Below are 13,927 nucleotides of genomic sequence, written 5' to 3' on the forward strand. Positions count from 1 at the left end.
ATGCATCATATAAAATTCATGTTCTTAAAAATGAACATTTTATGGATTAAACCATAATAAAATACTCAAAATAGTACTTTTAACCAAATATGCAATTTAAAATATCACAAGCTTGTTATAAACATTATTTCTCAAATTATCCCACATTGTCATAACGTAAATCACTATATTAAAATACTTAATACTAAAACTTGTGTTCAAAATAATTATATATATTTATTTATTTGTTTAAAATCTCAACTACACAATATAAATAGGTTTGTAATTAACCGTTTACTCAAATCAACCGTAAATCAATAGTTATTTCATAAACCGTATATCAATAAATTCTTCACAGATCGTATCCATCCGAGAGATAACCCCCGTATGTATCAATCCCTATAATATAATAGAATCGAGATATCTCATAATTTTGCCTAACCCGCATGGTCTTACTCAACACTTCTTTGCCATACCCGATAGGTCTTTCAACTATGTACACGTGCCGTATTTTTCACTAAATATGGACTTTAATTAAAGCCACCTATCTGGATTACTCTTGGTGGATATTAAAAATATTATAATTTCATAATATAACTTAAAATAAGAAATATATATATATATATATATATATATATATATATATATATATAACTTATAAATCAATTTCCAAGTACTTTTCTTCAATTACATCCTTCAAAAATATACTCAAATTTATCAAAATATCACATATACTCAAATCTAAAAACATAAATAATATATATATACTTTTGTTCATAAATCAATTATCAATAAAAAAAATCAATACATTTCCCTTTAAATTCTACTCTTTAAAATATCAATTCTTACACAACTATTAGTCAGATATACTAAATTCATCAAAATAAAACCCAAATCATATATACATATATGTATATTATAGGTTGAAATTTGCATGCAAAGACATATATGTACATATTCTTGAACATAGTAAAAATTCATATTAAAACTAAATCATAAAACCTCATTTAATCAAATGCATGGTAAAAAAATCACAAAAAAAAATCAATTTCGGGAAAATATAGAGTGATATATACATATATATACATAAAAACTCAAAAGGGTAGTTGATAGTTACTTACTTTTACAAAGAAAAGAAGAACAACACCCTAAGAACTCATTTTCTTGCTTAGTATCTGCCTAGCTCCAATCTAATCTATAGAGCTTCAAATAAAAATCCCACCATACACAATGTGTATTAGGATTTCTAGAAGCTACTGTAAAAATATCAGCACGATTAGACGGTTCAATCTCTTGATATCAAGGAATCAGTGCTGCTAGGTATATTTAGGTGCATGAATAGAGAAGAATGAGAAAGGCAAAGATGTCCCAATAAGGTAAAATATCTCTTTTGGTCCCTCTAAACTTTAATTTCTTTTAAAACTTACTCTAAATTTTTAATTTTACACTTAAAACATAAAATTAGCCTCCAAACTATATCCATAATACTCAATTAACTCATTAATTAATAAATAACTGTAATATAATTTTATATTAGGGTATAATAACTAAGATTAAGGACAGGGATGTGACAAATGACGTACATGAGGAATTGATTTCAAGGCTATTTGTATATTGATTATTTTTAAGTATTAAATTTTATTTTTTATTATTAAAAATTATGTATATTTAGGAGGGTTTATATGGGCTGAGCTTGGGAATCGATTTTTAAGCTCGAGCCCAACCAGCCCTGAGCCCGCCTAAATTACTAGTGGACTGGGCTTGGACTGGGGACTTTTATAGAAAAACCCGTCTGGCCCGGTCCAGCCCGACCCATGGCCAGGACTAGCAGTTACCAGTTCCTCGATGGCCATGTCGCATCCACCATCTCAACGACTATCACCACATCCTCGCCTCTTTTTCTCTTCCAAAACCTACTCATAACTTCTCTTTCCACAAACAATTTTCAACACAACCGTAAATTCCCTCAATGATAACACTGTGATTTCATCACCTACTCTACCATCATCATTCAACTTTCCAAATCTTACCTGACATTAATTTAATGACCAACCTCAGTGCCACCAATTTCATGTGACGGGCAGCACACATAATGTTATTGCTCAAAGGTTATCGCCTTGCTCAGCATGTTGATGACAAACACATACCACCATAAAAAAACCCCATAATAAATGACTTTCCTATACAGAAAATTATCTATTATACATTTACCGGTAACTTTTCTATTTCTATATAGAGAATTACCTATTATACATTTACCTACACAATATACGCATCAGAAATATAGTTCAAGAATTATTTTATTTCTCTTTTCAAATTTTTTGGAAAGTATTTATTTTTTCAATTGAGAAGTACAACAGGTTTTTATGAAAGACAAGTTATCTAATAATTGGTGTTTGGTGAGAACAAATATAGGAAAAGAACATCATATAATAAATGTAAAGAAAAGTGTGTTACTTATATAGAGATGGTGCTCCATGAAATTTTCAAAATTTTTTTTATATAGATTTTAAATAAAGAGAGAGTAGAGTGTTGAATATTTGATATAAAGATTGTATAGTTGAATCTTTTAGTTGATGATTCTAATTGGTTAATAAAGAAAGATAATGTTATTTAAATTTAAATTAATCTCTTTTAGTTGATGATTTTAATCATAAACTAATTCTTTTCTAATACAATATTGAACTTACATTTTCTTCAAAAATACAAGTATATCCTCTTTGCCACAAACTCTAAAAGAATGACATCATTGTTAATGAGTTGAGTAATAAAATACATATATACATACATAAAAGCTTGTATATTTTAGGGGTGGAAGAAGAATATTATATAAATAAACATAGAAAGGTAATATGAAAAATAACAGATTTAAAATTGCAAAAAAAGGTAAAGTCAAAAAAATGGGAAAAAAAAAAAGTGTCTATAAAAGGGATAAGAAGCAAAGCTGCTTTACTCCTCAAGGAAGTGGGAGAGATGGAAGGAACAACAGTTAAAAATAAAAATGAGAAATGGGTTTATGATTCTTCTGTCGATTATAAAGGAAATCTTCCTCTCCGATCCTCCACCGGTGTCTGGAAAGCTTCTCTCTTTATCATCGGTAATCTTAATATTTATCTCTATATTGAACTAATTCTTTCTTATTTCATTCTTTGTTTCGTAATACTCAAATCTGTTGCACTCAAATTCTTGGTATTTTGCATTTTGTGTCAGTTTCCCTTTCCATTATTGTTTCCTAGCTTTTTAGAAATAACCTTTCTGGCTGTCAGTTTCCATTTTCATTTCCGTGCAAATATATTTTCTTGTTCTTGAATTCATCTATTCTTTTCCATATACTGCATGAGATCCTGAATTTTTACTTTGACCAATTCTGCATCAATATGTTAGGTTTTCTTTTTTGGCTTAATACATCAATTATGATATCTGAATTTGTTCAAAATGGTTGATTGACCCTCTAAATTTACATGTTATCTCATTAGCCCCTAAACTTGTTTAAAGTGTCATGATTAAGTTCCTAAAATATACAAAACAGAAAGTTAATTTGTTTTAAAAACTTAAAATCACGAATTAGGTATTTGTTTTTTAAGTTTTTAATTTTTTTACGGATTTAAATAAATTGCAATTTGTATCACTTTAAACAAGTTCAGGAGACAAATGGATCATTGTAAGCAAGTTCAAAGGGGCAATAGATCATTTTAAATAAATTCAGGTGGTCAATAGGTTATGTTAAACAAATTAAGAGAGCTAATAAAACATCATATAAGGTTACGGGGTCAATCAAACTTTTTGAAAAAGTTCGAAAGGGCTTTCAATGTTTTAAGTTTTTTTTTTTTTTTTAACATTTAATTTTTGGATTCCAGCCTCACGAGGAAAGCTATCCAAATAACCATTCTTTCCATATAGGAAAAAAATTAATTGAGAGCTTCTTTAAGGGCTTTAAGGATAGAGAACTCTTAACCACTTCTAACTTTTGAATTTTTCTTAGTAATTGATAACTCAATCTACAATGGAAATTTGACATATATTATAACAGCCTCATGCAGATATTATTATTCACACGTTTTGTCTATATATATTAAAAGAAAACATTATATTAATATAGCCTAGTCAATAATTTTTTATTACCGTGCGAAATTCAATTCATTCATATCCTTAATATTCTTTAGAATCACTCCTTACACAACCTTTACACACTGGTGTAATCCTCTCATGACCGAATCATTATTATAGACCTGCCATCTTCTGTCTGATTCATCGCAAATCAACACGTTATAACACCACATAACTGGATCGGTTAACCTTATTTTGGATGGATAATACATGGATACAGTACTTATCAATATTAACCTTATTTTGGTTTTATTTGAGACATTAAAATTAAAATTTATAGTTGAATCCGCACAAAGTTAGGTGAAAAGGGACCACTGGCTCGCAACACCACAACCATACATGGTTGCTTCATACAATGCCATTGTCTACTCTTATCATAATTCAAACATGTGTACATTTTTTTAAAATTAAATTAATTAATTCATTAGTGGGATAAATTGATTAATTATTATTAATTGATTCACAAAACAATTGGAGAATGTTTATTCCTAAAATTCCTTTTTCATCAATGAATTCTAAGTCTATATGATTAAATTTGACTATTCTAAAATAATTTACTTTTCTCCTTTTTGTATGGAAATTAAATTAACTGACACATAGTTATTGATAATATATATAATTAGTGATAAAAGTAAATTAGCTTTGAGTGGATAAAATTATTATGTGCTTTCTTTAATAAAGTGATGCTTTACAGATGCATTACTGTTCAATAATATGGGGGAAAAGAAAAGATTAGCTAGAGATTTAATTAATTGATTCAAAATTATAGAGATTGGGGAACATATGCTTAACTAGTATGGTCCTACTCCTACTGAGGGGTGATGGGAAACACTGTCACTAAATCTGGTCCACAATTTATAATAGCATCAAACTTTTGTTTCTTTCTATCCTTACAATCCCATCAAATAACTACCTGTTAAATCCAGAAACTATTTCTTTTAATTCGATTGATGTACTCGAGTACATCGTTGGTTCAGCTGTTCAGATCTATTGTTTGTTATTATTATTGCTAAATTCGTCATTAAGCGTTGAGTAATTTGATTTAATTTATGTTAATTTGATTTAAAATAATGATTATTAATGCAGCAATTGAGTTTGCTGAGAGGTTGAGTTACTTTGGAATAGCAACAAGTTTAATAATATACATGACAAAAGTGATGCATGAAGATTTAAAGACAGCAGCAAGAAGTGTAAACTACTGGTCTGGAGTTACAACTTTGATGCCACTTTTTGGAGGTTTTGTTGCAGATGCTTACTTAGGCAGATTCTCCACTGTTTTTGTCTCCTCCATTGTTTATCTTATGGTATTATCCATTCTTTTTACATTTTTTCATATACCATCTAAATATAAACAGATTTTTCCAATAGCAAATAATAAACCCTAACAACAGCAGGAGTAAATAACAAATAAATCAAACGTGTCCTAAAATAAAACTATAATTTTATCATAACAAGCCTATAGGTGTGTTCATCGATCGGTTCGGTCTGAAAACCAAACCGAACCAAAATAACTGAAAACCGAATAGCCTTAAAAATAAAAACCGAACCTAACCGAATAATAATAATTAACCAAACCGAACTGTCCGAATGATTTTGGTTGGTTCGGTTCAGTTATTCGGTTTCCTTATATTAAAATATTTCATTATTTCTATATAAGGTTAATATTACACTATTAATGATATTGCTTGTTATTTACTTTACGGTGTCTTCTATGGTTACTTTGTTTGACAAAGTAAGCTTTACTTTGTTTCTTCTACCATCGGATGAGCTTACTTTGTCAAAGTTTATCACCATCCAATGGTAGAAAAAACAAAGTAATGCTTACTTTGTTAAAAACAAAGTATAAGCATAGCCTAACCCTTGGATGATGGATTAGAAAATTAATCCAATGGTGAAAACACATAAAGTAAGGCTTACTTTATTAAAAACAAAGTAAGCATATTCTTTATTGAAAGTAACTAACTTTTTATTGAAAGAAAAAATTATAGAAATTTTATATAGAAATGAAATCAATTTCAAATATGATTGGTAGGTAAACATTAAATCGACTAATAAAATAATCAGTTGTAGTTAATCCAAGAAATATCATGCTTAACAAAAATCTCAATAATATAATTCTTAATCAAATATAACTTAGAACAATAAACAACATACACCAATTATATAATAATAAATCTAATTTCTAATTATACTAAATCTATTTCGGTTTGTTCGGTTAATTCAGTAATTTTGATTTAAAAACCGAACCGACTGAAATTACCGAAATATTATAAAAACTACAACCGAAACCGAACCTAATAGACTGAAAAACCGAAATTCACCGGTTCAGCCGGTTATTTCGGTCCAGTTCGGTTTTTGAACACCCCTACAAGCCCATATTAAGGGGATGCCAAGGGCAACAGTGCCAATCCTCCTTACGGGTGGTGCCCGTGGCTGAGATAATGGGAAATATGATCACAATATACTTATTTATTTATTATTTTTCTAACAATGGGTAAAATAAATTGACAGGGGTTGATTCTGCTAACAATGTCACAACTTGTACCAAATCTAAAAGTATGTAAAATAGAAGGATGTGAAGAACCAAGAAAGATTCACGAAATAGTGTTCTTCATAGCCTTATACTTAATCTCAATAGGAACAGGAGGGCATAAGCCTGCATTAGAAAGTTTTGGAGCAGACCAATTTGATGATGAACATCTTCAAGAAAGAAAGAAGAAATTATCATTTTTCAATTGGTGGAACTTTGGCTTATGTGCTGGTATTCTTCTTGGTGTCACTGTAATAATCTACATTGAAGATCATGTTAGCTGGGGTTTGGGTTATATTGTTCTTACTGCTGTTTTGGCTCTATCACTTGTCATCTTCATCGTCGGAAGGCCGTTTTACCGGTACCGGAAACCTACCGGGAGTCCCTTGACACCTTTGTTACATGTTCTTGTTGCTGCTGTTAAGAAAAGAAAACTGCCGTATCCTTCTAGTCCTTCGGAGTTATATGAAGAGCCCAAGTCTGATTCTAATAAAGGAAGGCTTCTCTGCCATACCACAAAGCTTAGGTAATTTTACTTTTTTTTTGGTTGCTGGTTAGGTAATTTTACTTGTTAAATATATCAAATTAAAGGAATTAAGGGTTAAAATGATTTTTAAAGGTTGAGACCACCATGAATTTAATACAAAATCAAATTTTAAGTATCCATTTAACCCTTGAATCGGTAAATTATAATAAATTAGCCTTATTATAATCCGTTTTCATATCTAATATTTCTATTAGGCTGATTTGTTAAAATATGCCAAATTTAAAGCTGAATTGATATTTGATATTTGATTTAGACTAAATTAATCATCGCTGGTAATTTTAAGGGTTACTTTGACTGGTAATTTCAAATTAAAGTGTCAAACTAATACCAATAAGGAAACGAAGGAATCAAAATTGACGCAGCTAGAACAAATAAACTCTGTTTGGATTGTTAAATCATGCACAATTACCAATCAAAACCTTCAAAATTTGACAACAAACTTTGAAAAACGAGCTTAAATTCTTATTAATGATAAAATGACTAATACATTCGGAATTATGTTTTAAATCGATAAACCTAATCGTAATACTAATTCCAATGGTAGAAGGAAAAGCTAACCCTAATTCTAAATGTGAAAGGAAAGAAAATAGAAAATTTACAGAAAAAAAAAACCTTAAAAATGTTAAAATGCGTTTTTGAGGCCCTAAACGGATGAATTTAACCATAATGGGAGGGAACTTATGGCAAAGCGACCACTTTTGAATGTTGTCCGTTTCCAATCAAATTAGGGTCCGAAAATACAAAAATACAAACGTTGCAAATTCATGTGAAATCATCTACTCTCTTCGTTCCACAATACATGTTTTTCTAGATAATTTTTTTTGTTCTACAATACATGACATTTTGCTTCAATCTACGCACATTAATTTATTTTTACCAAATATACCCTTATTTAAGTTGATCTTACGCCTTGGAATATATAAAGTTACCGGTGGATAAAATTAATACAAAAGTAACAAAACCTTTTTACTTAAAATTAATTGCATTTCTTAATTAGCGTGCATTAACCTTAAAAGACATGTATTATAAAACAGAAGGAGTATCATATTTATCTAAAAACTTGAATTCTAAGTCCTTCACTCCATCAAACATCCTCCAAAGAAAAATTACTAATAAATAAATTAAATGAACTAAATTAATCCTTCTAGTATATTAAAAAAAAATTGATAAACAAGTTGATTTGTAGCAAGTTAATCTTATCACTAAAACGTTGTAATCTCCCATTCCAGATTTCTTGACAAAGCAGCAATTATAGAAGACGAACCCCAAAAGCAAAGTTCATGGAGATTAGCAACAGTAACAAATGTAGAAGAAATGAAACTAATCCTAAACATGGTTCCAATATGGCTAGTCACATTACCATTCGGAATCTGCGTAGCCCAAATGTCCACATTCTTCATCAAACAAAGCACAACCCTCAACCGAAAACTCGGCAACGGCAACTTCCTAATCCCACCAGCCTCCATTTTCGCCCTGGGAGCAATCGGTATGATCATATCCGTCACAACCTACGAGAAAATCCTCGTACCAGTACTAAGAAGAGTAACAGGAAACGAAAGAGGAATCAACATCCTCCAAAGAATCGGAATTGGAATGGCATTCTCAATAGCTGCAATGACAGTAGCAGCATTAGTTGAAAGAAAAAGACTGAGTAAAGGTCCATCTTCATCATCATCAATGAGTGTGTTTTGGTTAGCTCCACAGTTTCTGATATTCGGAATGGGAGATGGGTTTACACTGGTGGGATTGCAGGAGTATTTTTATGATCAAGTTCCTGATTCAATGAGGAGTTTAGGGATTGCTTTTTATCTTAGTGTGATTGGGGCTGCTAATTTTCTGAGTAGTTTGTTGATTACTGTTGTGGATCGTGTTACTGGTAAGTATGGAAAGAGTTGGTTTGGGAAGGATTTGAATACGAGCCATTTAGACTATTTTTACTGGCTTTTAGCTGCTATGGCTACTGTTAATTTGGGGGTTTATGTGGTTCTTGCTAGGAAGTATTGTTATAAGAATGTGAAAAAGAGTGTTGTTGTTGCTGATTGTTCTGTTGATGATGAAGATTGGAATAGTTCTATTCCTTGACACTTGTGTTTCTCATATATTTATAGATATAAGATATAAGATATAGATGTTCTGTTCTTGTTTTCTTTATCATGTATTATTCAATAATGATTCCTGTTTAATATAATGATAAGTATAATTATATTTTTGTCATTTTATTTAGTGTTTTCATGATGGATTGATGAATGTTGAGAATAATATATTTTTGTTATTTCAATTATGGAGAGTTGGACGAACTTTCTTGTGTAACACTAGTGAATCTACATATATAACTTGATCTGCAGCAACTCCCCCCAAAGACAAAACCATATGTAACATATAGGACGGTGAAAACGGTCATGTAACCGTTTGAAAAGTTTAAGGTGATAGTTAAAGCCTAACATAGATCTTATATTAATATCTGACATACCTTTGTACGCGAATACTCGTTGGAGTTGCAGCATGCACAACACAGCGAATCCTCGATCATTTGGTCTAAGAGACTCTGATACTATGTCAATGGACCAATTGAACTAAAAACTCAAGCTAACAATTAAGGCTCAATCATAGATCTTATATTAAACATCCTAATATTATCAGACCGGCTGACATGGTCATTCTATATGAAGATGGCCTGAATCCTTGTTTCACTATGCCAAACCCCCCTTCAGACGACGGTTAGAAACCGTCATCCCGCGAGATATAAATCTCTCACATAGACGACGGTTAGGTTCTGTCATTTGAAAATACTATACATGATATCAGCCTAGTTTCGTACTGTCATATGAATATTGTTACGATGCATCTTTTTATTTATTAACGTCACCTTTAATGTCATCACATGACATACTAATAATTAAAAATGTCAAGTAGCTATATGGAAAATTGGCATATTGGTATTCGCGGTGACAGTTTTTATAATAATTTCTGTCGTGGTAACTTGTATCAGATGGCATAAGTCTTAATCAATCATGTCAATAGATTTATTTTAGATGACAGATTGTTTTATTTTAATGTCTTTTTATTGTTGTTTAGATGATATTTTTTTAACCGTAAATGTCACTTCTTGCCTTCTTCTTCAAATGAATCTGGAAATGAACAATAATCAAATGAACAAGAATTTATGTATATCAATGATTTTAATTTTATTGGAGACTAATGCTTACAATTTGTTTACATTTGAACTACACAAATTTCTGATTGTAGTAAGATAAAAAAAAATAAGCAATGTACATCTCCAAATCTGTCAATATGTAAATCTTTCAAGAGGCATGGTGGTGTTGATTGGAAGCCAAATCCAACTTGATCTGCAGTATATCTAAGTCATCATTTCCTAGAATCCCCAAAGTCTTGATATCCGCAAAACCAATTGATGATGCTCATTAATTACGTATCGTATACAGATAGACCTAATTAATCTCATTTTACCCTTTCTCCATTTTGAGACCCTTCACTTACCCACCCACATTATAAATATGAAGCGTTTAACAATTCTCAAGAGTCACGCAGGGCAACCTAACACTATACTTACTCTAGTTATATCGAGCAAGGATAGACTTATAAGGAACCTCTATCGTAATTTTGAGTTTGCCCTACTCCGATGAGGCACCCAGGTGGATTGTCAATATATATGCAGGTCCTGATCGTCGGCAATGGACTGTCGTGATGAAGGGCCCTCCAAACACCCCTTATGAAGGAGGTGTATTCATAGTCCACATGGACTTCCCTGTCGATTTCCCCTCCACACATCTAGTTGTAAGAATATGCATAAACTTGTTAACACACATAAATCAGTTCATATATATGCAAATACACTCATGACATTACTATTGTTCGCAGGTCATATTCAGGACCAAAATTTATCATCCTAATATCGGTCCCTTGAGGCGTGTTTCTATGCCCCAGCTACTTGATCACCCTGCCCATAGTATTCCCACGGTAAGATGATGCTATAAATCTGTGCATTTGGGGTCTAATTTATCTATTCATGTTTGGGGTCTAGTTTATCTACTCATGTCTGGGGTCTAATTTAATTTATCTATGCATTTTATAGCTGTTGTGGAATATTTATGGACTGCTGGTAGAGCCCTTCATTGAGGGGCCATTTCCTGGCCGAGAGCGAATTACTGAACGATACATCAGCAACAGGTCAGGTTATGTAGCAACTTCCAAGAGATGGACTAAAGAGCAGGGGAATGATGTGCAAATAGCGTGCAAGGGGGGCATTATGATGTGACGTGCGAATAGCGTACAAGGGGGGCGTGATGTGCGAATAGCAAGGAGATTTTGATGTTGGGCAACCATTGAGTTGGATGTGTGGACTAGTGGATGGGCATAGAGCCAATCTTAAATAACAGAATGATTACTGATTACAAATGTACTTGGTAATCAATCTGATCTTCAATGTTGGCTCCATGCCCCGCCAGTATTCGACGCCATTTAACTCTAATGGTTCCCCATCATCCAGATTTCCTTGGTTACCATCTGCATATTCTTGAAGAAAGGAGATTTGGATGCCAAAGAAACACTGAGCTGGATGGTGTGGACTACTAGATGGGCATAGAGCCATTCTTGAAGAACATAATGATTACTGATTACAAATCTACTTGGTAATCAATCTGATCTTCAATGTTGGCTCCATGCCCCTCCAATATTCTACTCCATCCATCCAGCTCCAGTGTTTCTTTAGCATCTAAATCTCCTTTCTATTCGCGCATCAAGCCCCCCCTTGTATGCTATTCGCACGTCACATCATAATGCCCCCCTTGCACGCTATCCTCTTTTGATAGGCAATACAAAGTAGCCATATATATATATATATATTCAAGTGACGCATAACATGCTATAACAAGTAGTCAACTTATTCGTTTGTTTCTATTAAATTGAATCAGTTCTACTTCTTAACATATGTATATTCAAGTAACACATAACATGCTAAATTGATATGAAACATATGTCTATTCGTGAATCAATTCTACTTCCTAAACAAAACATAAAATAAGCCAACATGCTTCATACATAGACACATAACACATAACATGCTAAATTGACATGAAACATATGTCTCATCAGCATAACTCATGTTAAAATAGAAAGGAATCAGACAAGTTCATCATTTTCAGCTCTAAGAGTATGCATGATCAGCTACCTTCCTAAACAGAAATCAGAACGACAACTTATTCGTGCATGTCTATTCCTTACTTATTCATAACATTTTCAGCTTTAAAAGTATGCCTAACATGCTATAACATGCTTAGTCATAAACTTATGTTGTTAGAATCACTATGTACCTGCCTAAAGCCACCACTATGTACCTGCCACTTGGATTATACAGTTCATGATGAAGTTAGCATGGTGATGAAGTGTATGATACTGTCAACACAAGCTTAGTCATAAACTTGTGTTGTTAGAATCATACAACTTCATCACCATGTTAAATACTTTTCCATAAGCATAACAAACCAAGTGACATCATACATAGTAATGGAGATTTAGGTTGACCATATGACTATGCTTCACAAACCATATGTTGTAGGCATGAACATTATTTCACTCAATGAACATTCACAGCAAAAGAGTATGACCAATCACAATAACATCATACATGTAACTAATCAGTTACATGCCCAAATGAACATTCATATCATAAGAGTATTGCCAATCATAAAGAACATTCAAAGCTTTAGAGTACAGCCACATGCGTAATGATCATTCATACATAAACTCTATGAGTCCTAGCTTTCTAAACAGTTATATCTAACCAATCATTTCACACCAATCATTTCATCATCACCCACAGCATCATACATATATGTAATCGTTCAGTTCAAACCCACATAACAATATATATATATACTCAAAATCAGGCTAGTTTCCTAAATCAATGAGTTCTATGTTCATATACATACACATACTCATTCAGATAACAATCCAAGTGGAAGATATATTACAAACCTATCTCAGCAGCACCACCCACAACAACATCATACATGCAACCAATCAGTTCAAACCAACATAACAACAATATATACTCAATAAGTTAAAGAAATCTTCCCATCTGCTAAACGTAAGAACTGATTGACAATCTCTTCAGTCAGCCTTCGCATGTAGCATTATTACTATCCCTGCAAATATTATGTTCAAATAAAAAGAAATCAGAACATCTTCAGCAACCGACACTGTATTGCCCTAGGTTAAAAAAGATAAAGACCCAAGCTTTTCAGTGGTGAATCTAACAATGAATACAATAAAGTCAGTATCGAAGCGAGAGATCTAACTCTTTAAATCATAGGTCTGAAAATCAATAAATCCTTATTCCAGCTGCTGAAATCGACATACACAAAAGTAAATCGGATGAGAAAAAGGGAGAGTAAGGAACAATGAAAATCAATAGATACTTACCAGTACCGTCTTTCGAGCTCACTGATTTCATGAATCAACCATGGAGATAGAGAGAGATGAGAGGGGATCAAGATTGCGTAACCTAGAAAATGGGATTTTGGGTGAGAGACAGGCTTTTTATACGAGCTGAAATTTCAGTCACACCATCCAGCGCCTAAATTTGGTATATGGCCGCATAAGTGAAATTTTGTTTTCCGCTTTTTTTGTTTTCCATATACAATGACAGTCATTTATTTCAGGTGTCATTTGATGAGTAAGTGAAATTTAACAAAAACGCGCGTTTTCTTTGGATAACGGGCTTCTGTACTCGTAACGTCATTTGA

At 32.1% G+C, this 13,927-nt stretch overlaps 1 protein-coding gene across 1 annotated transcript; it reads left to right on the top strand.

The window, feature by feature from the left end:
* The first annotated feature begins 2,913 nt into the window (after positions 1–2,913).
* On the top strand, positions 2,914–9,377 carry LOC136205737 (protein NRT1/ PTR FAMILY 5.6-like). Its single transcript, XM_065996481.1, has 4 exons — positions 2,914–3,076; positions 5,173–5,390; positions 6,598–7,142; positions 8,393–9,377. The coding sequence occupies exons 1-4, from the start codon at positions 2,953–2,955 to the stop codon at positions 9,243–9,245; spliced, it is 1,740 nt and encodes a 579-aa protein (XP_065852553.1). The 5' UTR covers positions 2,914–2,952; the 3' UTR covers positions 9,246–9,377.
* The last annotated feature ends 4,550 nt before the right edge of the window (positions 9,378–13,927 follow it).

Source organism: Euphorbia lathyris, chromosome 9 (assembly GCF_963576675.1).
Source record: "Euphorbia lathyris chromosome 9, ddEupLath1.1, whole genome shotgun sequence".
NCBI lineage: Eukaryota > Viridiplantae > Streptophyta > Magnoliopsida > Malpighiales > Euphorbiaceae > Euphorbia > Euphorbia lathyris.